This window comes from Lolium rigidum, chromosome 2 (genome assembly GCF_022539505.1).
Source record: "Lolium rigidum isolate FL_2022 chromosome 2, APGP_CSIRO_Lrig_0.1, whole genome shotgun sequence".
NCBI classification, from domain to species: domain Eukaryota; kingdom Viridiplantae; phylum Streptophyta; class Magnoliopsida; order Poales; family Poaceae; genus Lolium; species Lolium rigidum.
Genome location: NC_061509.1, coordinates 25,473,694 through 25,498,709, shown reverse-complemented (window position 1 = coordinate 25,498,709; position 25,016 = coordinate 25,473,694). Strand labels below are relative to the sequence as shown.

The following is a 25,016-nucleotide window of genomic DNA, read 5'->3' as shown; positions in this document are numbered from 1 at the left end:
ATGATCAAGATAGTTTTCATCGATGAAATCATCCCCTTCTTCATCTTCTTCCATTATAACCCCTCTTTCTCCATGCTTGGTCCAACAATTATAGCTTGGCATGAAACCGTGCCGAAGCAGGTGCAGGTGAACTTCTCTTGAGGAAGAGTAACCCTTCCGATTCTTACGAGTCAACACATGGACAAGATAACAAAACCCTTCGCTTGTTCGCATTAGCCACTACGAGGAAATCTTTCAAACCCGTAGTGAACTCGCCGGAGAATCGGTTACCGTACATCCATTGCCGATTCATCTGCATTATTATAATATAAAATATATAATTAACCATCATGCATTTGTTAAACTAACTAGCTATAAACAATAGAAATTAAACAATGAACTACACACATGCATATTTTATCAATGACACATATGAAATGTTCAAGTTGCTAACCGCGATCGAGGAGGAAAAAAATGAGGAAGCTCAAGTGTGGCTCCGACACTTCATATCATGTTTGTTTCATGCTCTTGGGGCATTTCATCAAACACCTTGTGTGCATAAGAGAAACCAAAAGCAAACCTACACCCCTTTGTGAAGCTTGTGAAGAGAAGTGACACCAAATGGCTAAGTGCTGTGAGCTGAGGCCCTTTTATAGGGATGGGCCTTTAGTCCCGGTTGGCCTCGCCAACCGCGACTAAAGGCCTTCAGGCCAGGCCTAAGGACCTTTAGTCGCGGTTGGCCTGGCCAACCGCGACTAAAGCCCCTCCCGTCGACCAGCTGGCCACCGAGCGCGCTGGGCCCAGGTCTTTAGTCGCGGTTCGCCACCCCATTAATCGCGGTTCCTATATTTTGGCGACTAATGGGGCTGGACGGAAGGCCATTTTTCTACCAGTGAGGTGAGAGATATGCTGATGGCATCTCATAATCTGACATGTCCTCCAAACAAAGATGTTTAATTAGTCAAGTCAAAAGTAGCTGATCATGTAAGCATAAATCCACATCAACATCTTTTATGGCTATGGTATATGCGTCAATGCGTGTGAACACACCTGGGTGTATTAAGTCATGGTTACCTGGTTAAGATATAAACATGGTTTTAGATTGGTCCAAAAACTAGACCAAAGATCAGAAGAAAACACAGTGGCTAAGTTTGACACTTGACAGGGACCAACAACTTTTTTTTTTTTGCGAAACAAGTTAGTTTTTTTTTTTGAGCAAAACAAGCTAGTTAAACACACGAATTCTTTGACACGTTCTACCTAGTAGCACCATCGATAATAACTGTTGTGCCACTATTGTCAACCTCCCAAGATCTCACGCGTGCCTCTAGCTAGTCTCCCATTCTCTGCATGCCACTTCCCTTTTTTGCTTTTATGCAAGGACAGCGACTAAACCGTTGTTTGGTAAATAGGAGGAAACCCTAGGTAGCTTAGCTTGCCTGGTCAAACAAACTGGTTAAGCACTGGCAGATATGTGGTGTGATTCCTGGACCAATTCTAGCCACACCCAACAAAACCCAGGTCAAACACAATTTGTAATACGGCAGTCCTTTTGTACAAACTCTTGTTTCTTGATGCCACGTTTACCCAAGGATATTAAACTAAGTATTCTTATAAGCACAGTCCCCGTCTGAACTAGTCTTATTTCCTTAGATAATCCCTGAACTAGGGCTCCTTTGATTCAGTGGAACTTCCTCTGATATTTACAAGATTTGGATCCTTAGGCAAATTTCCTACGTTGGTCATTTGGCTTGTACAATTCAAATTCCTACGAAGTTTACCTAGATCTCTTTGAAGAATATCTTTGTTTATCTATGGTGTAAAATTGAAGAAAGTATGCCACTCTAATTCTACCACTTCCGTGTTTCAGAATCTTGCGAATTAAAGAGACACTCAACACCGTCAACGGGTACGACACGACTTGAGGAGATTTCAAGGTGACTAGGGCTCCCAGCCGCCTCTCATCACCCGTCGTTCGCTCTTGCTTCTGTGGCCTTCAGGCCATGGAGGCGGGGTGGATCTCGGCTCCCGTAAGCGGGAGAGGTCCGCTCCCATTGTTTCTAGGGTTTTAGTTTGGTGGGACGACGCTCAGGTGGCGGCGGCGACGTCTTCTCCAATAAAGTCTCCTGGGCTTCAGCCCCATCTCGACCGTGGCATCAAGAAGTTTGTAGGAGTGGTGTGGTTCTCGAGGTTTTCTTCTGGCTGTGGGGGTGGGGGGTGGGGGGATCTCCGGATCTTCATGGAGCTTATTTGGCGGTTAGTCCTTCTTCTTCGCATCCGGGATGGATGTGGTCTTGTTGGCCCATTTGGCGACTTCCCGTCCGCAACCAACAACGTTAGGCCATCTCAGGGAGGAGCGGCTGTCGACACATTTTAGAGGTTGAAGACGAAGGGCATCTTAAGGATTTCGTTGTAATTTTTGTTTTTCTTGAGGTGATTTATACCGTTCGATGTTTCTCTTAATGCTAGAGTTCTATTCGCAAAAAAAAAAACACTCAGTAGAAATTTTCATGGCATTAATTAGCACTCAAAGATATGGGGGAAATTGGAAAGTGACAACACATTTTAACACGCCATGTGATCTGTTTCAGAACAGAGCCAGTGCACAGCATCATTTACCCATATCTATATGCACCTACGGATTGAGCTTCGGTGACTTTGTCAGGGTGACTTTGCCCTGACTTTGAGCGAATGACATGTGGCCCCTTCATTATTTAGGTCCCACTTGACCCCACTTGTAAGTGACTCAAAGTCAGTGACTTTCGGAGGTGGCAAAGTCACCGAAGCACTGTCCTGCACCTACACCTTGAAGACGTCCACTCAACTAAACAGGTACAAAACAGAGATGAATACTTTTTTGGGTAACAATACTACTATAATGAAACGGAAAGTAGCACACTTGAAAGAAAAAAATTTGTAAAAGTAGCACACACAGTTTGAGTTTCAAGGAAAAGGAAACTCGAAGTTGAAGTGCAGTCCGGGGCAGGCGGGCCACATCACATGGAGACACAAACAAAGCCAAACCGGAGACTTTCTTCAGTTGGCAGCACTCCAGTCTCTGCCTACTTATCAAGCCTCCCCCTTGACTTCCCCTCCCCTCCTCTCTACTCGTCTTCTTCTTCCCCTCCTCCTCTTCCCCTTGTCTCCTCCGCGGCTTCTCTTCTCCTCCCCGGTTCCTCCTTGACTCGGAGCAAGAGAGGGGGAGGAGAGGAAGATGGGGAACATCTGCGGCGGCGCGGGGCGGGCTCATGTGGCGGCGGATTACAGGCCCTCTAGCCCAGGTGAGGCTCACATCTGGTCTTCTTCCAAGAACCCGAGTTTGCGTTTCAGGTTCATTCTCCTGTAACTTTTCTTGTGCCTTTCCGATCCCTGGATCCTGGCACAGCTCCGCCCTGTCCTCGGCGGCTAGGCGGATGGTTTTCTTGGTTCCTGCTCCGATATTCGTTGCGGTGCAGAAAGCCAGGGAGGAACACCATGGTTGTCTAGGCGAAGAGTCTGTTTTAGTTTAGTTGATTTTCAGTCTGAGTTAGTTCCCCTAGCTTAAAAAGTTTGTGTTGTTTTTTCCTGTGTCGGTCAGTCTGTCTGTCTTGCTGAATTGGTTAGGGGTGGTGTGAAGGAACCAGGGCAAGCTGTTTGGTTTACTAGTTTCAGATTCCTCCGTTCTTCGTTGTGGCAGTAGGGAGAGATGAGGGGAAACGAATTAACTGAATTAGTATCATAATATCACAGAGCCGTACTTTTCCATTTTCCATGATTAATGCGTCCTTTGCTAGTATCTATGAAACTTCAGTTTAGAAATAATCTGTCAGGGAAAAAATGGTTAGTTTCCCCCCATTCCATGGATCATATAGGCTGCTGCAGCTACCATATGCCACGGAAGCAATCCTAAATGTTTCCTATGATGGGGAGAAAATATCGTCCCCAACTTCAGTTGAACTCTCAGACAATCAAATTCAGTATGTTTATTCTTGCGACTGAAACAAATTCAGTATGCTAACAACGTGTGCGAACCGTACAACAGGGACGACAACCTTCAAGACGAGCGGCAGCGTAACAACCAGCAACAGCACCACGGGGAAGCTGTCCACCGGGAGCAGCGGCTTCATGGCCTCCTCTACCGGCAGCGTCGGCACGAACGGCGGGTTCGACGAGGGCGGGTTCCTTGAGGGCCAGATCCTGGAGGCGCCGAACCTCCGGACGTTCACGTTCCTTGAGCTCCGGACGGCTACCAAGAACTTCAGGCCGGACAGTGTGCTTGGGGAGGGTGGGTTCGGGAGGGTGTACAAGGGGTGGGTGGACGAGAAGACGATGAACCCGGCCAAGAGTGGCACTGGCATGGTGGTTGCTGTCAAGAAGCTCAACTCCGAGAGCTTGCAGGGATATGAGGAATGGCAGGTAAAGTCTGGTCCTTCTTCGCCTTCCTTGTTTTGTTTTGTTTTTTGGAATTTGAGATTGCGAGTTTCCAACTTGATGAGTATGAGCATGGGAATCTTGGCAAGCTTGGGGGTTTGACTTAGCTTTGCTTGCTGCTGATGGTAATTGGATCAGCCCAAGCGCAACAACTGCTAGGAGTTTAGTTTTGTATTGTTTGCTGATGACACAGCCCGCCTTCTGTCCACACACCATTAGCGATCACTGGCAAGGTTTTTAAAAGATCACTACAATTTTGAATATTTTCCTGGTCATTATATGCTCTTGGAGTTATGGATCTTTGTGCTTTGTTTAACTTTTGGTGACTTGTTAGTGTCATTTTTCCAAGTGCTGACCAGAAACATATTGTTGGGAGGGGCTATGATGAGCTGTTCACACCTGCTGACAGGAAATACCCAATAATCCGCATGTTTATCACAATGTAGTTGCTTCTCTTTGTTTGGTCAACTCTGCTACTTACAAATGTTACCACTAGGCTGGCAGATGCGACTTAAAGCTCCTAGTGTTGTCTTCCAGAATCATCACTTCTAAAGGTTGCTACAGGTGCTGTATCTAATGATCATTTCTGGTTACCGACTTGCAGTCAGAAATAAACTTTTTGGGAAGGCTCTCGCACCCGAACCTTGTCAAGCTATTGGGGTACTGCTGGGAGGACAAGGAACTATTACTAGTGTACGAGTTCATGGCCAAAGGGAGCTTGGAAAACCATCTTTTCCGAAGTGAGCTATTACTGCTGATAATTTTTTTTCATATTTTTTCTTTGTATTTTACTTACGAAATAGGTTCATGAGCAGCCAATTGACTTTTTTTTTCTTTTCCGAAGCTTATTGACTTAATAATACTGATATTGGAATGTATTGCATTTCCTTAGGAGGATGTGCTCCATTATCATGGGAGCTGAGGTTGAAGATAGCCATTGGCGCAGCTCGAGGACTTGCATTCTTGCATGCATCTGAGAAGCAAGTTATCTACCGTGATTTCAAGGCTTCTAATATTCTTCTAGATGCAGTAAGCTTTCTAATATACAATTTACCTATCTGTTATCTATTTGTTGACTTCAAATGCTGACTGCATTCCTTTGGCAGAATTACAACGCGAAGCTCTCTGATTTTGGTCTTGCCAAGCTTGGACCAACTGGTAGCAACTCGCATATCACGACGAGGGTCATGGGCACCTATGGATACGCAGCTCCTGAATATGTAGCCACCGGTATGTGTCCTCATGAATGTCATACATAGATATATATGATCTTTTTTTTGAGGTAACAGATATAGATCAATATATGATCTGATAATGCTGTCTGCAATGGATATATACCTGTTATAGTACCAACTGAACTGAAACACATGCCAAATAGGTTAGTGCCCCATATGGAAAATGAATTCTCACATTTTTTCTTCCAAATTTAGAGTTCTACATTAAGTAGGCTTGTCAATCATTCACGGCAATTGCTTCTCTCTGCTGGATAGTTCTTTCATGATGAATATGCCATGTCTTAGCACTTTAACAGTACATTTTTTTGCATTTGCACTCCTGTACAGTCAGCCTGTCACCTTCCACAAAAAGAGAAAAATTAATGCACATAAAATTGCACTTACTCGTACCAATGATTTTCTATTTCAAGTTAGCTTTTCATCCCATAGCTCCATTCATCCTTGTAGAATTTTGAGTTTGGAAGTTGCTATGTGTAGTTGGTTTCTTAGATGTTGATGGCTGTTCTAACTGCATGCTCTGAACAATGTCCAGGTCATTTATATGTCAAGAGCGATGTATATGGTTTCGGAGTTGTGATGCTGGAGATGCTGTCCGGCCAGCGAGCGTTGGACCCCAATCGCCCCAACGGACAGCTCAGTCTCGTTGACTGGGCGAAGCCCTACTTGGCTGACCGGAGAAAGCTGGCGCGTCTCATGGACCCCCGGTTTGAGGGCCAGTACAACTCCAAACAAGCCCTCCAGTCGGCACAGCTGACGTTGAACTGCCTTGCCGGCGAGCCCAGGAGCAGGCCCTCGATGAAGGAGGTCCTCGAGACGCTCGAGCAGATCGAGGCGATGAAGAGCCGAACAAGGGAGGCAAGAGGAGGGAGTGGGATGTCGTCACGGGGCCGCACCCACGGTCACTCTGCGGTGCACCAGCGGTCGTCGCCACACGGAGGCAGCGATGGGCGCCGCGCTTCGAGGGCCACCAATGGCCATGCCACGAAGGCACGGTGATCCCCGGCCGGCTCTCGGAGCTGATGATGATGATGACATTCTTCCTGTACATGGTCTAATTAAATTAATTTTTCTCTGAGGTTGTGTTGGACCACGGTGTGTGTAGACTAGCAAAAAAGGAAATCAGAGATGTCTTGTAATTGTATATTGTGAAGATCTAGAAATAGCAGAGGCAATAATTCTTCCATGTTCTGCGATTTGTTTTGCATTTGGTTGGATAATAGTATATCATGATGTGGAGCTGCTAAGATACCAGAAGAGACTATGCAATTCAACAATTTTGTGTTGGTAATTGTTAGCATTTCATTTGTTTGTGCTATGTATATAAATTCAACTACAGCATTGGCCAGAAATGAATCCAGTGTGCATAATCCATTCGACCACAATAACAACATGATGATATTTTTTCTAAAATGGTGACTAAACTGGGCGTTCGTGAGATATCCGTTTGATTAAGGCTTTTTTTGGCTTGACTTGTTCCTAGTTGTAGCAGAAGTCAGGAAATCAGTGTGAATGATGTGATGTGGCAACCTGTTGTGAACCCTATTAGGAATTGGCCGGCCTCCTCTCCCTTTTCCCTCCGACGGCTCTGCCGGCCGGAGGCGTTGGAGGAGAGGAGACCGGCCTTCTGTATATAGTAGTCTAGGTTTTCGTCGTTTGGCTGGTTGCCGGTCTGGCGTCATGCCGTGTATCGGGAGGATCTGGTGGTCGGAGCTAGCAAGCAGCTCGGGCTGGCCAGTGGCGGATTTTCTCCTCTTTGTGCTGCTCCAGTGGTCGGAGGGAATAGCAGCGGAGGAGATCTCTTCTACACCTCCAACCAATAAGCTCGGTGGTGCTCGATTTCGATCCGTTCTTGCCGGATCTGGCCGCCATGGTGGAGGCCAGAGCTCGGCGACGGCTAGATCTCGAGCTCCGGGGATCGTTGAAGCTTCTTCCGGCGAAGGATCTAAGCAACGGCTTCATGGCGCCGCTGCTCCAACTGGCCAAAGGGGCCCCTTCGCACCGCGGAGCTCACAGCTCCTGTGGCTCTTCTTCCTCCAGGCCAGTGAGCCAGTTTGGAGGATCTTCATCAACCTCACCGCTGCGTTCATCGACGACCTTGCCTCAAGTGGTGTAGTCCCCGGCGGCATGGTCGACGGCAGCGACATCGAGGTTAAGCACCGTCGGTGGAGGACCGGATTGCGTTCTGCTTTTCTCTTTGAGGTCCTCTTAGCAAAAAGCAAGGACTATGTTGTAATTTCGGTTTTTCGTCTGTTGCTTGATGTAATTCTGTCCCACCGCTATAAATGAAGCTTCTAGGGCCTCCAGGCCCTACCCCTGTTAAAAAAAAAAAAAAAATTGGCCGGCAGTTCTGATATTTTGAAGTCAAAGCAAGCAACAGGTGTACATTCTCCTCCTGTCTCCAACCAACCAACCAACAAGCCAACTACTGCTGATCTTAGGAAGAATTGACTCAAGAAGTTTGAGCTACCATAGTAGACAAGTGAATCTATCTTGCTATTTTGCATTGAACGAGGTTGCTGGCCCAAACATACACCTATCATACGCATACATGATTCCTTGCTAATATGTTTGCAAACTCTTCAGTTTGTATCAACTGATGAATAGAAATATCAAATAGTCTTCCCGCATCTACACTACATTGTCTTTTTTTTCAGCACATAGAAAAGTCATAAATAAAGTACAGATTACATGACACTTGTCTCCACCAAATAGACGACCAAAATCAATAAAATTTGAACTTGAGCTTGCAGGATTTAATTAGTCTCTGGCTCCAGTGGGTGCGCTGCTCTGGACTCATGCATTCAAAAGCTCCAACCAGTAGGATGTAGGCTTCCCTCTCACCTGATCAAAGTAAGATTTTAATTGTATCAGATATACGACCATGAACCACGGTTTAACATGTCATGATTTTGCAGTTTCATGCATGCTATGGCTGCTAACTTTATTTTCCAAATCACACATGCTATTTAATGAAACCCTCAGTTAAAGCAATGGCCAAGATAGAGAAGAAATACATAACCATCAGTTAAACCAAGGGAGTTATCAAGTTAAGTCTCTCACTGGCATTCGTGCCGTATCAAAAGAACAAACCAAGAAGAAGCGAACTGTGAGATACTGATATAGCTGGATGGAGAGAATAATAAGACTTGAAGCATAGCGCTAGCAGTAGTACCTAGAATGAAGCTGAGGGATGTGGCAGCAAAAAGTGTCTTTAAACAATGATCTCCTGGATATCATTGTCTGCTTCATCTGCTGTTCCTGTCTGCGCTTCTTGTTCGTTGTCTTCATCCCCTGCGCCTGATGCAGCTACTTCATGGTCCTCCTCTGCATCCACTGGGCTTACTAAACAGATAAATGATGCAATAAACAAGAGGAAATAAATATGAGAAATTAGTGAACAGAGCAACCAAATGAACAAACTAAGATGCAGAGAAAGTCATGTTAATTCACCTCCTGATTTTGATGACTTGCTAGCCGAGAAGTACTGAGACAGCATATCCCTCGACCTGACAGCGTCCTCATTTGCTACCAGGCGCACTTGCTGATGGTAATTCCGATCCTTAGCGCTCGGCATCCCTGCATCATCCTCCATATCTATGACTATGTTATGCAACTTGCTGCACGCAAAGATCATATTAAATCTAGTTTGCAGATTCTCCGGCCACCACACGTCTTCCTGCAGGCACTTCCATTTTTCTTGGAGCATCGCCAGCGCCTTCCGCGCGCAGGTTGTGGCTGCAGAGTGTCTTTTGTTGAACTCCGCCTTGGAGTCTGAGAGGTTTTCTTCCTGGTATGGTGTGAGTAGCCAGGGGAGAAGAGGGTATCCTGCATCACCAATTAAGTATTCCCCGACCTCTGATCCATCTGATGCTACCTTCATCTTGCTACCATTCAGCCAACTACCCTTCTCGCACTTCTTGAAGATTGTTGATTCCTGAAAAATGCTTAACTGGGTAATGCTATCCGTCGAATTCAACGAAAGGTCCATGATCCTCATCTTTGGATCAATCACAGCTTGCATCAGAATCCGGCCATTCACCCCAGCATGGTAGCAGTTTGGTCCAAATGGGATGTGAGTTGTACATATAACACCGCAGCAGTTATGCAGATTGTGGGTCTTGCCAAATGTGGATTTTATCTTATCCATTTTACTGGAGTCTGGCCAACTCAAGTGGTGCGCTGCTCGCTTCAGCACAGCATGTACGAACTTCTCAGCTACCAACAAGACGGTTGACGCGCTCACACCAACAGAGGATCCTAAGGTCTTTGATGACTCACTGGAGCACAACCTTATCAGAGCAACTGCCACTCGATCTTCTAAACACAGTACCCTCCCATCAATAAATGTGTAGCTGTTCATATCTTCCAATGACGACACTTTCACCAAGCTGCAGATGTAGTCAAATGTTTTTCTTGTCATTTTGAAGACAGACTCAAATCTTTGCGCGTCCTCAAAACAAGACAAGGTTCCTGTATGAGTAGAAAATGTAAAAGTGGTTACACAATCCATAACTAGCAAGGCAAAAGCTCAACTTTGACAGGGTTAAAACAGTGAGATCCAGATGTCACATCTAAGCTTTAATTATCACAGATATCACACTTCATTTTTAGTCTCTGTGTAACTTGGCGAACCAGTGAGAACAACATATAATTAGCAACATGAGGAAGTGCAGCCAAATAATGAAGTAATTATGTAACATTAGTCAACATACAACCATGGCAAAAATAAAAAAGGTAGTTCTCCATTTGAGAAAACTTACTCAGATGCACCACCATCCCTACTCATTCACCTATTTTAATCTTGTTGGTGGCATGTACACATGCTGCATCTCCACATTGGTGTCCGCTCAACGATGGGCCGCGGTGAAGCGCGCCATTACCTCGAGGGAGGCTGAGTGGGTCGCTCTTGTCTTTCTCACGTGTGGTGGTCCACTACCGTGTATGCATGAGCAATGGCTTTAATTATCACTTGCTTAGTCCAGCTGAGTGGGACGAGAGCGTGCAGCCAGAGGAAGTGCTTCTTTAGGGCATCTCCAACCATGCGATTCCAAACGGACGCGCTGGGCCGTTTGTTTTGGGTCATTTAGGTGATCGCGCGGACACCTGGACAGCGTTCCGCGTCCGCGTGTCCGTTTGGATCGCACGCTGCGCCCAACGCGCGAATGCAACACAAATTCGAAAAAAAAAACAAAAACAAAATTTAAAACGTTAATTCAAACTAAAATTCATTAAGAATATGCCCTATTTTGGGCACATTTGTACATAGCCCTATTTTGGGCAAATAAACTAACAAAAGAAGCCCTCTATATGGGCTTTAAAATTTAAAACAAAATAAAAACCCTAAGCTAGGGTTTGGTCGACGGCGCGGTGGCCGCCGGTGCGCCGCCTAGTCCCTGTGGGCGTCGGCGTCGACGACGTCCCCGGGCGGCGAGGCACTGTTGTGGCTCGACCGCGCCGGGGACTCTGGTCATGGAGACCACAGGGCCTCCTCCCATGCGGAATGGGGGTCCGGAGCAACCCGAGGAAGCGGCGGCGCGGCAGCACGGAGCTGCGCCTCCTCCCTGAGGCGTTGCTCCCTCTCCTGCCAGGTGCGGCGCCTGGCCTTTTGGCGCCGCTCCTCCTCCGCGCGGCGTCTGGCGTCCTGCCGCATCTGCTCCTCGCGGCACTCCTCCTCCGCGCGGCGCCTGGCCACCTGCCGCCGCACCGCTTCCTCCTCCTCCCGTCGCGCCTGGCGGGCCTGGGCGTACAACTCCCAGGCCTCGGCTTCCTCCACCGCCTGACGGGCCTCTTCCTCCATCGCGGAGGTGCGAATGGCCTCTTGGAGCTCCGGCCATTTCGCTTCCTCCTCCGCCGCCGAGATGAGCAGAGCGGCGCGAGGTCGGGGTCCTCCTCCGAGGACTCTGACTTCGGCTCGAGCAGCAGCGGCGGCGGTTGCGCCAATGCCGCGCCGCCGCGGGCGGCCTCTCCGATGTGGAGGCCGCCGCGGTTTCCTCCGGCCCGCAGCGTCGGCGGAGGACGGCGGCTGCTGCTCGCCTCCTCGTCGTTGGCTCCGGGAGCGAACCGTCGCTTCGGGGCCATGGCGGCGATTGTGCTCGGGGAGTGTACAGTGGAAAGGGAGTGGACTGGAGGGACAGATCCCTCCAGTCCACATTTAATAAGCCTCCCCGGTCACCGACAGGTGGGCCCAAGGGAGACGAGCAGCCAAGCGGCCGGACGCGACCGGACGGCGCGTGCCATCCGCGGTCACGCAAACCTAGCCCAGATTTGGGCCGGGTTTGCGTCGTTTCGGACACCGCGGCCATCCGCATTGGCGGTGCGTCGCCGCGTTGAGCCACTTTTTTGTCTGGCTGGACCCATCCGGACGCGCGGGCGTGGGATGGGTCGCCCCGTTGGAGATGCCCTTAAATCTTGTTTGGTGCTAGAGTATTTGCGTGTATTAGAGGATGTTTCACGGAGAGTTTTTGGTGAAAAAGTACTCCTCATTTTAGTAGTACTCTGTAAAATACTAGCGCGTGTGCAGCAGCTATGAGCCTATGATCACAGTGAGGACGTAGGCACGAGTGCCGCGCGCCACAACCATCACAGCGATAACGTACATGGGCAGTGGATGCATGCACTGCCTCACGCGTAAGGGCATCTCCAGCGGCGCGACGTGCGACCGTTTACGTCCGCGTAGACCGGAAATGAGTTTGGCATCCTCTCCAGTGACGCGACGCAAAGTGATCGGGCCGTCCGCAGAGACGCAAACCTGCCGCAAATATGCGTCAGGTTTGTGTCTCTGCGGACGCTCGGCGGATACGCAAAGTGTCCGCTCGCTTTCCCACCGGGCCCGCCTGGCAGCGAGTCTGCATCGAGGGCATCGCTTCGGCGGTCAGCGCTTCCGCGTCTGCGCCGCAGCCTTCGCCATCAATGGCGCGGCTGCCTTTTCTGCACGCGCGCTGGCGAGCGGCGGCTGGGCTTCTGCGCCGCCTTCAATGCCATCGTATCCCACGCGCGGCCGCGTTTAAAAGACCACCGATCGCGTTCCTCCTTTCCCCACACCTCCACTCGCACCACCACCGCCGCAGCGCCATGAGAAGAAGAACGACTTCGAGGCCTCCGGCAGCGGCAGCAAGAGGGTACCGCTCCCCGTCACGCTGGGGAGGCTCATGCACGGCAAATGGATGCCGTGCGAGGGCTGGTCCGGCGTGCAACTACCTGGCGGCTGGCGGCTCCTCCACCGCCGCCACAACCATACCCCTGGGCGCCTCCTCCACCGCCGCCACAACCATACCCCTGGGCGCCTCCACCGCCGCAGCCCTGGGCACCTCCTCCACCTCCAGCACCGCCGGCGCGCCCCGCGTACGCTCCCCCGGATGGCAACTGGCCGTGGGTGATACCGGAGCTCATCGTGCTCGACAGCGACGAGGAGCAGCAGTAGGCGTTAGGTTTTTTTTCATGTTTTAACTATGTAAATTATGTTTCATGTATTAAAAAAATGATTCGGCAAAAAAAAAAATGCGTCGTGCCGCTGGAGCCACCCCCGACGCAAACGGACGCGCGGTCGATTTCGACCATTTCGACCGACGCAAACGAACGCGCGCGAACGCTAAAATGCGTCGCGCCGCTGGAGATGTCCTAATGTCGTGCTAATTCACATGAGAACAAGGCGCCGGCCGGATGCGGGGCCACGGCCTGGGTCCCGCCACCAACGGACGGAGGGAAACCAGCCCTGATTGATGAGTTCGCCTCATTAGAGCAAATACAATAAATTCTAGTCAGCTGACTATAAGGATTAAAATAATATATTGTTGCTTAGTTGGAGGAGAGAGGAGAGGAAAGAGAAGAGGAGTGAGCTCTTATGCAAGAGTCAGCTCTAAAGACGTGCTCCTAGGCACTATGTGAGAGTGAATGGTGGACCATGCACTAATAAAGTACTCCCTCCGATTAATATTAATTGACTCCAATATGAATGTATCTAGAACTAAAATATATGTGTAGATACATCCATATTAGAGTCAATTAATATGAACTGGAGGGAGTAGTACAATTTTATTGCTCACTATTGTATATATTAGCTCTAAGATGACTATAGATAACATGACACTTGGCTTATAGCCAACAATTGACTCTACTATTGAACTTGCTCTTAGTGCTACTAAGTCGAATCGCCAGAGACGCCGAGCGTAAAAAAACGCAGGAGGCACCTCGCGTCTTGATCCCTGCTGGTCCGACGAGTTTTGGGTCCAAAACTTAATATTACTCGATTTGATACTCGTCGGCTAAACAGCTTTTTTGTGGTTTCAGTGTACTTATTTAATTGCACATGGAATATACACCATAAAACCAGGCAAACCCCACGGGCCAAACGAGGCCTTAACTCGATGTAAAATAGTCAACATTTAGATAGAACTTACAGCTCATTCAAGAGGAATGGCCAAATGAGAATCTAGAAAAGTAGCGATTATATGCAAAATCAAATGAAAGGTAGAACACAGATAGAATAAATGAAATAAACAGAGCTAATGGATAAATTAAGATGAGCCAGCGGTGTACCTGCAGACATGAAAGAGCGGCTGACATTTGTCTCCAAGTTGTAGGTGGGGTTAGCTGTGTACAGTACATACCATTTCTTTACCATATCTCCTTCACGTGCATATGCCTTCACACGCTCAACATGTCTGAACTTGTCCCATTCAGGGCCAGATGGTCCCGCGGCTATGGATGACAACAACGCTAGGCTGCAGTATAGCTCCAAACACCTTGGATTTATATCTCCCATATATCCCGGAAGTGTATCCATGTCTTTATTGTCCAGCGAGAGCGTCTGGAGTGCGGGAACACCCTCTAGCACCTTTAGCTTTGGGCAGTTTTTGATGATCAGTATTTGCAATCTGGCAAGATTAGTTATCCTCTCCAGATCAGGAAGTGCAGTTACTTCCAGCCTGACCAGGGATGCAAAGTTCTCTACATATGTGAGACCCTTGACAAAGTATATCACTAATTTATTTAAAGCCCTTGCCTGGGAGGATAGGCCAGGAGGAAGACTAGTCAATTTACAGTGCTTTAGCAGAAGTTCCCGCAAGACAGGAAAATCTTGCACCGTCTCCACCCACTCCCACTCCTCCCATTCCACCATCCCTATAAAAATCACCTCAAGCACTTTAGGGAAAGCAACAGCCACATGGGAAGGGGGCAGACTTTGGTGATGGTTGGACTGTAGGAATTCAAGTCCAACTCGCTTAATGGCTGGAGCGCGGTTGATCTGAATGAATTCCAAATACGGGAGCTGACACAAACCATTGGGAAGTAGCGTGCAGCAAGCCAAGTTTTTAATCACCAGTAACCTCAAGGTCTTGAGCGAAACAACTGGCGATAACATCATCCATGTTGGGAGCAGTCGGCCAAAATAACCATTGATGGAAAGAAAATCTAAGTTGGGCGGAGGACACAGCTCATCAAACACCTTCTCGGTTTTTTCTTGCTCTTCCTCAGAGACACTATCTTCCTCTTTAATCTTTCCATCATCTCCCAGTCTACTATGCCAGCTTAAGCGTAGGTTGGTTAGATGCACCTTCTCGCCAAGCTTTGCCTTTGCTGCAAATGATGGCGCTGTTATATTATCTAACCCCTGTATTCCAATGTCAGTGAGCTGATAAAGAGGACCCAACTCTTCCAAACTGCACCAATCACCATCCTCTACTGCTGGAAATCCATGTACTCTCCTCAAATTTGTTAGAACATGGAACCCCCTAGGTATGCTTAATATACTTGTACCATTGAAGTTAAGATACCTTAGGTGACTTAATTGTACAATGCTATGGGGAAGTTTCACGAATTGTTTGCTTTCAAAGAGGCTAATGAATTGCAGTAATTTCAGCTTTCCAAGATTATCTGGTAGAGAAGATATATCAGAGTTCTCCAAGGACAAGTACCTCAAGTGCTTGAACTCATGCAAAAATTTAGCCAATTCACCAACCCCAGTTGAATCTGCATATAGTGTTCTTAAACTTGGAAAATGGGCTAGCAAATCTCCAGACTTCATATTTATATTGCCAACTAATATTAGTGTTCTCAACATTGTTTGTGTTTGTAAAGAACTCCAGTCTAACCCATCTGACTCCGATGATTTGTTCTCTAGGGATAACCTAAGAAACTTGTGTGCACTCAATTTACTTCCAATATTTGTTTCTCCACTATGAGCCGCTAGCACCTCATCCCTAGACACAAATTGAGCAAATGAGCGAACAACATCATGCATGCTGCAAACTTCTTGATCAATGTACTCTGCATCTGGCTCTATAAGGTTCCTCACTATCAGCTCCTTATAGTACTTGGTTCCTAATTCTTCCAAGTTGTCTGAGGTTCCGTGAAGAATTCCTTCACCAATCCACATGCCGACAATGTCATCTTTTTCAAGCGTTGCAGTTTTAGGAATAAGGGAGTAGTATAGAAGGCATTGTTTGATGCAAGAAGGCAAATCTTCATAGCTTAAATATACTGCATGGTTTAGCTCTTCAGGCATTTCATTGACCGACCATATAGAGTCATCCAGAACCATTTTCCACTCATGGCGTTTTTTTTCTTTCTGACACAGGAGTCCTCCCAATACTTTGATAGCAAGAGGTAAACCATCACATTTTGCTACAATTTGCAACCCAATATCCTTGAGTGTATCTATTTCATGTCCATCTGTTTCACAAGAGACTATCTGCGGAAGTTTAAACCAAACAGGAATTGATAAGGAGTTGTTTGCCATAAGAAAAAAAATAGTGGTATGTTAGCATGGTGTCAATTCAATTTTAGCTACAATAAGCTCCTATAAACAAAACTAAAGACAAATGCACTACCTAAACTTATTTGTCATTTGAATGAATCGGTATCGGGAATAAGGCTGGAATTCGAGCCACTCGTTCGAGCTCACTAAAATAGCGAGTTAGCTCGGCATGTGGTCATTCATTTATGGAATTTTTTTGAGGGAAAATTCATACTATGGTATTGATTCGTAATTTACTCTACATCGAAATATAGTACATACTAGTTACATATTTGCAATTCTTAAAATATAAATAGTATTTTTTCAAAAAATAAAAAAATGTTCAATAAAAACATGTTTATCAGTTTTTTTTGGAAATATGTTATAGTTACACAAGTTGAAAGGATATTTTTCTTGAAATGCGTTGACATAATTAACCCATGGTGGAATATATATTTCAAATATGTATAGTTTTTTGCAATGCAGTTTTTTGGAAGTTGCATTTGCAGAACGCCATACATGAGAATTTCCTATACAGAAATGTGCCATGATCTGTGAGGGAAAACACTAGTGCTGGTGCATGTCGTGCCAGTGGAAACGGTGAGGTCACGGTCAAATCACACCATCTGACTATAACCCCTCATTTTGAAGTTTTCAATCAGTCTGTAAACAATTACGAAGTAAACACCAAAAGCACGTTTGATGGGCAAGTACTACTAGTCATATTAGTCTCCCAGGATCTGTGAGGGCAAAACACTAGTACTGGTCTTCCTCGGAGCAAGATTTTTTTTGGGGAAAGCAGGGCAAGAAATTCGAGCGTGCTTTGCTCTGGGTTGAGTTCCCCACCGCATCACGACGGAAGCTGGAAGGGAGGCCGAGGCGGAATAGGAAGAAGAAGAGCCCCACCACGCTAAGGGCATGTTTAATGCAATGCGCCTACATATATAGACGCATGAGCGGAAAGGAATGGATCGATTAATCCTCGCGCCCACGCTAAGAGTCCACCGCTCCATGTGTGCATTGGTGACCGCTTGATCAGAACCTAAAGTCGTTGCTAGCGTCTCCTTCAGGCACTCAGAGCATCTCTAGCCGCGTCCCCCAAAGCGTCCTTCAAACCGCGCCAGATTTCGTTTGGAGACGTGTTTTGTTCGTGCCGCCTTTGGGGGATGTCGTTCCCCAGCCGCGTCCCCCAAACGCCTCCTCCAAATAAATATTGGTGCACCAAAATAAAGGTTTTCATTCAATTTTGATTATATATTACAAAGTTTGAATGAAAACGGCTAGATTTCATCTAAACCTACACTACTGACCGCCCGACGGTGCGTTCGACGGCCCCGCCCCGTCGTCGCCTCCCCTATGCCGCAGCTCCTCCTTCGCGCGCCTCCTCTCCTTGCGTTCGGCGGTGGCCAGACGGTGCCGCTCCCGCCGCGCGTCCTCCTCCTCCGCCCTCCCCTGCTGGGCCGCCTGGAGGGAGAGCTCGACGGCGCGACGAATCCGCGCCTCTCGCGGGCACGGGCGTCGTCCCGGAGCTTCTTCTCCGACTCGAAGGACTCGACGAGCGCGCGTTGCTGATCGGCCGTCTCGTCCGGGTGCGGCCCGTCGTCGTCGGACCACTCGAACTCGTCGTCGTCGTCGTCGTCCACCTCGGTCTCCTCCGCCTCGGCCTCCTCCTCCTCCATTGGCGCCTCCTCCTCCACATCTGTTGGCGCTTCCATCATCGCCGCCGCCAACACGGCGTCCTCCGCCGCCAACTGGTCCACCCGCCTCCCCCATAACGCCTTCGCCGCCGCTCCCACCGATGACGCTCCTCCGCCGCCACCGCCGCCGGCGCTCGTTCGACTCCCGCCGCCGGGCGCTCTATCGCCTCCCCGCCATTCACCGTACGGCGCCTCATCGCGCCGGCGCCGGCGCTCGTCGGCCCCACCGCTGCTCCATCTCGCCCGGCACCGGCACCGCCGCGCCTCCTCGTCTCGTCGAGGCGTCGGACGCCGCAACGGTGGTGTCCTGCGCTGCCCGCCACGGCGTCGCCGGCGCAGCCGGGGCCATGGGCGCAGAACGCCGCCGCATCCGCCGCCTGCGCCGCCTCCCGCCGCTGGCGGTCTCGCTCGCCGCATTGCCTCCCGCCGCCGCCGACGGTGTGCACGCCATCGCTCTTCCCGGCCGCCGCCGAGGGGTCGGTGTCGACCTGCGTTTTCGGGACCGCAAGTGGAGGGGACAGCGGTGGAGGGAAGTGGCCGGCGCCGGGCGGTTCGCCATTGCTACTGGTGGTGGAGGAGACGGCGGTGGAGCGACGAGGGCTGTGTTTGTTGCCGGCGGGGTGTGGTGGCTACCGTTGAGCCGGGAGACCTTTTATAGACGCCGGCGTCGGGAAGAAAGCGCGGGAACATGCGAGAAGAGGCGGGAAGATCGCGCGGGAATGGGCGGTGGCGTGCGAACGCCGGCGACGCGTGGAGGCTGCGCAGCACCGACGAGACGTCTCGCCTGCCCCTCCGTCGCCATTAAGGTAAAGATGCCGCCGTGTGTCACTGGGCGCGAATAACTTCCGTCGCGAGGTAGGCGACGGTTAGGTTAAAATTAACTGTGCCGCTGACAGGTCGGCCCCGCCACTCCCCGCCTCGCTTTTCATTGTGTCCGGTGTGCCCGGTGCGTCCACTGGTGGAAAAACAGGCTTCCGGGAAGCCCCATAAGTCGCGAAGGTAAAGGAACCGCGACTAATGGGGTCTTTAGTCGCGGTTCGTGTGGCGAACCGCGACCAAAGTCCTGGGCCCAGGGCGCACGGTGGCCGCCGGTGCACGTGGGGGCTTTAGTCGCGGTTGGCCAGCCCAACCGCGACTAAAGAGTGCTCGAAGGCCTTTAGTCGCGGTTGGCCAGGCCAACCGGGACTAAAGCCCCTCCCCTATATATACCCATCCAGCAGCCAACACTTAGCCATTTGGAGCCATTCTCTTCACAAGTGAGTGTTAGGTTTGCTTTTGGTTCCTCTTATGCACATAAGGTGTTTGATGAAATGCCCCAAGAGCATGAAACAAACATGATATGAAGTGTTGGAGTCACACTTGAGCTTTCTCATTTATTTTTTCCTCCTCGATCGCGGTTAGCAACTTGAACCTTTGATATGTGTCATTGATAAAATATGCATGTGTGTGTAGTTCATTAATTGTTTAATTTATATTGTTTGTAGCTAGTTAGTTTAACAAATGCATGATGGTTAATTATATATTTTATATTATAATAATGCAGATGAATCGGCAATGGATGTACGGTAACCGACTCTCCGGCGAGTTCGAGTACGGGTTTGAAAGATTTCCTCGTAGTGGCTAATGCGAACAAGCAGTGGGGTTTTGTTATCCGTCCATGTGTTAAGTGTAAGAATCGAAGGGTTACTCTTCCTCAAGAGATGTTCACATGCACCTGCTTCGGCACGGTTTCATGCCAAGCTATAATTGTTGGACCAAGCATGGAGAAAGAGGGGTTATAATGGAAGAAGATGAAGAAGGGGATGATTTCAATGATGAAAGCTATCTTTCTCATTTCGGTGATACTTTCATGGAGGATGCCGAAGGTGAAGGGGAAGGTGAAGAAGAGGCACGTGATGATCCCGTTGATGATCTTGGTCGGACCATTGCTGATGTACGGAGACGCTGCGAAACTGAAAAAGAGAGGGAGAATTTGGATCGCATGTTAGAGGATCACAGGAAGGCGCCGTACCCCGGATGCGACGATGGTCCGAAAAGCCGGGCTGCACACCGGATTTGCTCGAGATGGAAGGCACAGTGCAGGTGTAGCTGACTCGGCATTTGAAAACTTGCTGAAAATGTTGAAGAATATGTTTCCAAAGAATAACGAGTTGCCCGCCACTACGTACGAAGCAAAGAAGGTTGTCTCGCCCTCTAGGTTTAGAGGTTCCGAAGATACATGCATGCATCAACGACCGCATCCTCTACCGCGGTGAATACGAGAATTTGAATGAATGCCCGTATGCACCGCATTGCGTTATAAGATCGGAGGCGATGACCCCGGTGACGATGTTGAGGGCCGAAACCCGTGAAGAGGGTTCCCGCCAAGGTGATGTGGTATGCTCCTATAATACCACGGTTGAAACGTCCGTTCAGGAACAAAGAGCATGCCAAGTTGTTGCGATGGCACAAAGAGGACCGTAAGTCGGACGGAGAGTTGAGACACCCCGTGATGGAACGCAATGGAGAAAGATCGACAGAGAGTTCAAAGATTTTGCAGTCGACGCAAGGAACATAAGATTTGGTCTAAGTACGGATGGCATGAATCCTTTTGGCGAGCAGAGCTCCAGCCATAGCACTCGGCCCGTGACTCTATGCATCTACAACCTTCCTCCTTGGTTGTGCATGAAGCGGAAGTTCATTATGATGCCGGTGCTCATCCAAGGTCCGAAGCAACCCAGGCAACGACATCGATGTGTACCTAAGGCCATTAGTTGATGAGCTTTTACAGCTGTGGGGCAGACCCGGTGTCCGTGTGTGGGATGAGCACAAAGAAGAGGAATTTGACCTACGAGCGTTGCTTTTCGTAACCATCAACGATTGGCCTCGCTCTTAGTAACCTTTCGGGACTCGTCAAATAAGGGATACAATGCATGCACGCACCGCTTACATGAGACCGAAAGTGTACATTTGCCAAATTGTAAGAAGAACGTGTACCTTGGGCATCGTCGATTTCTTCCGAAAGGTCATCCAAGAAGAAAGAAAGGCAAGCATTACAACGGCAAGGCAGATCACCGGCCGAAGCCTCGCGGAACACACCGGTGCTGAGGTATTTGATATGGTCAAGGGTTTGAAAGTCATCTTTGGAAAGGGTCTCGGCGGACAATCGGCTCCGAAGGGAGCCGACGGGCACGTAGCCATGTGGAAGAAGAAATCTATATTCGGGAGCTAGAATATTGGAAAGTCCTAGAAGTCCGCTCTCGCAATCGACGTGATGCACGTTACGAAGAATATTTGCGTGAACATCCTAAGCTTCTTGGGCGTGTATGGGAAGTCAAATGATACAAAGGAATCACGGCAGGACCAACGAAAGTTTGAAAGACCCCGATGACAAGCATCCGGAACGGTTTCAAGGTCGTGCCGCCTACGCTCCGACCAAAGAAGAGAAGGTCATCTTTTTTGAATGCCCGAGCAAGTATGAAGGTCCCGTCGAGATTCTCGTCCAATATAAAGGGAATAATAAACATGGCGGAGAAAAAGTTCCAAAACCCGAAGTCTCACGACCGCCACGTGATTATGACGCAATTGCTTCCGATTGCTTTGAGGGGCTCCTCGCCGGAAAATGTTCGAGTAGCCATTGTGAAGCTATGTGCATTCCTCAATGCAATCTCTCGAAGGTAATCAATCCGGAAGTTCTACCACGGTTACGTAACGATGTGATCCAATGTCTTGTCGGCTTCGAGTTGGTGTTCCCGCCATCCTTCTTCAATATTATGACGCACCTCCCGGTTCACCTAGTCGATGAGATTTCCATTCTCGGTCCTGTATTTCTACACAATATGTTCCCCTTCGAGAGGTTCATGGGAGTATTAAAGAAATATGTTCGTAACCGTGCTAGGCCGTAAGGAAGCATCGCCAAGGGCTATGGAAATGAGGAGGTAATTGAGTTTTGTGTTGACTTTGTTCCCGACCTTAAGCCGATTGGTCTTCCTCAATCGCGGCACGAGGGGAGACTAAGTGGAAAAGGCACGATCGGAAGGAAATCAATGATATGTATGGACGGCCATTCTCTCGACCGAAGCACACCACACGGTTCGACCAATTCCAGCTTGGTGGCTCCGTACTTTGAGAAACACAAGAATATTTTACGCTCGGACAACCCCGGGAAGCCCGAATCCCGGATTAGGAAGGCCCACATGGAGACTTTCGTGCAGTTGGTTGAGAAAACATTTAATGAGTGACAATAAGGTTGTAGATCAGCTCGTACATGTTGGCCAAGACACCATCTTCGACTATAACAACTTTCCAAGGGTACGAGATAAATGGGAATACATTTTACACGATCGCCCAAGATAAAAAGAGCACCAACCAAAACAGTGGTGTCCGCTTTGATGCAGCAACCGAGAATGGGCAAAAGGTCACATATTATGGTTACATAGAGGAGATATGGGAACTTGACTATGGACCCTCCTTTAGGGTCCCTTTGTTCCTGTGCAAATGGTTCAAGCTAACAGGAGGTGGGGTAAAGGTGGACCAGCAATACGGAATGACAATGGTGGATTTCAACAATCTTGGTTACCTTGACGAACCATTCGTCCTAGCGAAAGATGTCGCTCGGGTTTTCTATGTGAAGGACATGAGTAGCAAACCGAGGAAACGGAAAGATAAGAAAACGATCAGTACATCATGCGATGATCCAAAGCGCCACATTGTTCTTTCGGGGAAAAGAAACATCGTGGGAGTGGAGGACAAGACAGACATGTCGAAGATTATAATATGTTTGCTGAAATTCCGCCCTTCAAAGTGAACACCGACCCAAGCATTAAGTTAAATGATGAGGATGCTCCATGGATACGGCACAATCGTAAGCAAGCAGGGACACAAGGGAAGAAATGATGTGTAATAATTTATTATTGTACCAAACTTTGTTGAATGAATCATGTGAATTATATTACCCGTGATGTGTTTAATTGGTGTCCATTTTCGAATGATTCAATTGACTCGAGATAGCACCGATGATACATGAAATTTGGAGTGACTAAGTCATACTCCCGCATACATGAAATTTGGAGTGACTAAGTCATACTCCCGCATACATGAAATTTGGAGTGACTAAGTCATAGTCCTGCATACATGAAATTTGGAGTGACGATTTAGTCATACTCCCGCCTAGGCGTATAATATGCATACTCGTAGTCTTCATAGCCGCCGCCGTTGTACCGGTAGTCGTCGCCTTCTAAGTTGCCGGCGTCGTCGTCGCCGCTCGTCGTCGCTCGTCGCCGGGCGGCGCTCGTGGCTCGAACCGAGGGTAGCGCAGGCGGGGATATCGCCGGCCGTGATGTAGTCCATGACGCTCTGCGAGTCCGGCCGTACCACCATAGCCGACGGCCGGCCTCGTGGAAGTTTCCGGGAGGCAGACCGTCCCTCCTCATACTCGGCGAGCGCCCTCTCACGCCGATTGATGAAGAAGGCGTCCCAAGTATGCTGGTTATCGGGATGCCGGCGGGATTCATCCGCTGCTCCGGCGTGAGGTCGAGGTAGTAGTGGTTCGTGATGGCCGCCCGGCGCGCAGCACTCGAGGGACGGGAGGGACCGGCACGCCGCCGACGCTTAGGCTCCGACCGGCAGGGACGCGGTAGCCCGGTGGGCAAGGGTAGTTCGAGGCGCAAAGCTCCTCCACCTGTCGGTAGGTTAGAGTGGGTGCGGTGGAAGCCATGAGAGAGTGATGAGAGATTGTAGAGATGTGATAATGCCGGCCAAGCCGGGCTACATATATGGAGTGACAAATGGCGGGAAAAATGGGAGCGGGAAGAAAGTGGCGGGAAGAAAGAGGCGGGAAGAAAGTGGCGGGAAGAAAGAGGTGGGAAGAAATTGGCGGGAAGAAAGAGGCGGGAAGACAGGGAAGAAATGGCGGGAAGACGAGGCGGGAAGAGGGGGTCGGCGGAAAGACAGAGGCGGGAATTGAATTAGTTTTATTTTTCTGAATTTTTTGATATATTATTTGTATTTTTAAATTTTTGAATTGAATTGGTTTTATTTTTATGAATTTTTTGATATATTATTTGTATTTTTAAAATTTTGAATTGAATTAGTTTTATTTTTCTGAATTTTTTGATATATTATTTGTATTTTTAAAATTTTGAATTGAATTAGTTTTATTTTTTCGTATTTTTTGATATATTATTTGTATTTTTAAAATTTTGAATTGAATTAGTTTTATTTTTCTGAGTTTTTCTGTATTTTTAACATTTTGAAAAACAAAAAGTAATTCAAAAATACTTTTAGTCGCGGTTGGCCTCGCCAACCGCGACTAAAGGTCTGTCCGCGCGCGGGAACGAAAACCGGCGAGAAAAGCCTTTAGTCGCGGTTGGGTTGGCCAACCGCGACTAAAGGCACTCTTTAGTCGCGGCTCTCCTCCCCAACCGCGACTAAAGGGGGGGGCTATAAATAGTTTTCCCGAACCGTCGCCAAACACATCGTCTTCTTCGCCGCCTCGCTCCGTCCCTCTCGCCGATCGAGAGCTCGCGCGCCCACCGTCGCCGTCGCCGTCGCCGAGCCTCGCCGTCACCGCGCCTCGCCGTCGCCGCGCGCAGACGCCGTCACCGCCGCTCCGTACGTCGCCGCCGCCCTCCGCGTACGTGTACCGCGCGCCCGTGTCGATCCGTACGGTGACGCCCGCGCGCGCGCGGCCGCCGCCGCCGCCGCCGCCGCCGCCGCCTCGCTCGCCCGGGGCGCTCGCTCGCTCGTCGCCGTGCCCGACGACCGCCGCCGCCGCCGTCGCCGTGCTCCGACAGCCGCCGCCGCCGCCGTCGATCCGGAGATCAGAGAGAGAGAGAAGGGGGCCGGGGGCGCCGCCCGACCGTTTTTTTTTCTTTTTTAGTTTTTTTTTTCTTGTAAAATTTCACTAAAATATCACTTAAAAATGAACTAATTAAAATTTGACTTAAAAATATCACTTAAAAATGAACTAATTAAAAATGA

At 48.9% G+C, this 25,016-nt stretch overlaps 2 protein-coding genes across 2 annotated transcripts in view; one reads left to right on the top strand and one right to left on the bottom strand.

Moving 5' to 3' along the window:
- Window positions 1-3,065: 3,065 nt before the first annotated feature.
- LOC124691454 (probable serine/threonine-protein kinase PIX13) lies at window positions 3,066-6,883 on the top strand. The gene is made up of 6 exons (XM_047224733.1): window positions 3,066-3,260; window positions 4,001-4,374; window positions 4,994-5,129; window positions 5,282-5,418; window positions 5,496-5,619; window positions 6,157-6,883. The coding sequence occupies exons 1-6, from the start codon at window positions 3,194-3,196 to the stop codon at window positions 6,618-6,620; spliced, it is 1,302 nt and encodes a 433-aa protein (XP_047080689.1). The 5' UTR covers window positions 3,066-3,193; the 3' UTR covers window positions 6,621-6,883.
- A 1,406-nt stretch (window positions 6,884-8,289) lies between these two features.
- Window positions 8,290-25,016, bottom strand: part of LOC124691453 (disease resistance RPP13-like protein 4) — a 37,166-nt gene continuing 20,439 nt past the window's right edge. Inside the window, exons 3-8 of the mRNA XM_047224732.1 lie at window positions 14,785-16,314; window positions 14,160-14,625; window positions 9,499-9,803; window positions 9,075-9,411; window positions 8,797-8,966; window positions 8,290-8,465 (exon numbers count right to left, since the gene is read on the bottom strand). Coding sequence (XP_047080688.1) covers window positions 8,836-8,966; window positions 9,075-9,411; window positions 9,499-9,803; window positions 14,160-14,625; window positions 14,785-16,314 — 2,769 coding nt within the window. The 3' untranslated portion in view covers window positions 8,290-8,465; window positions 8,797-8,835. The remainder of the gene's footprint in view (window positions 8,466-8,796; window positions 8,967-9,074; window positions 9,412-9,498; window positions 9,804-14,159; window positions 14,626-14,784; window positions 16,315-25,016) is intronic.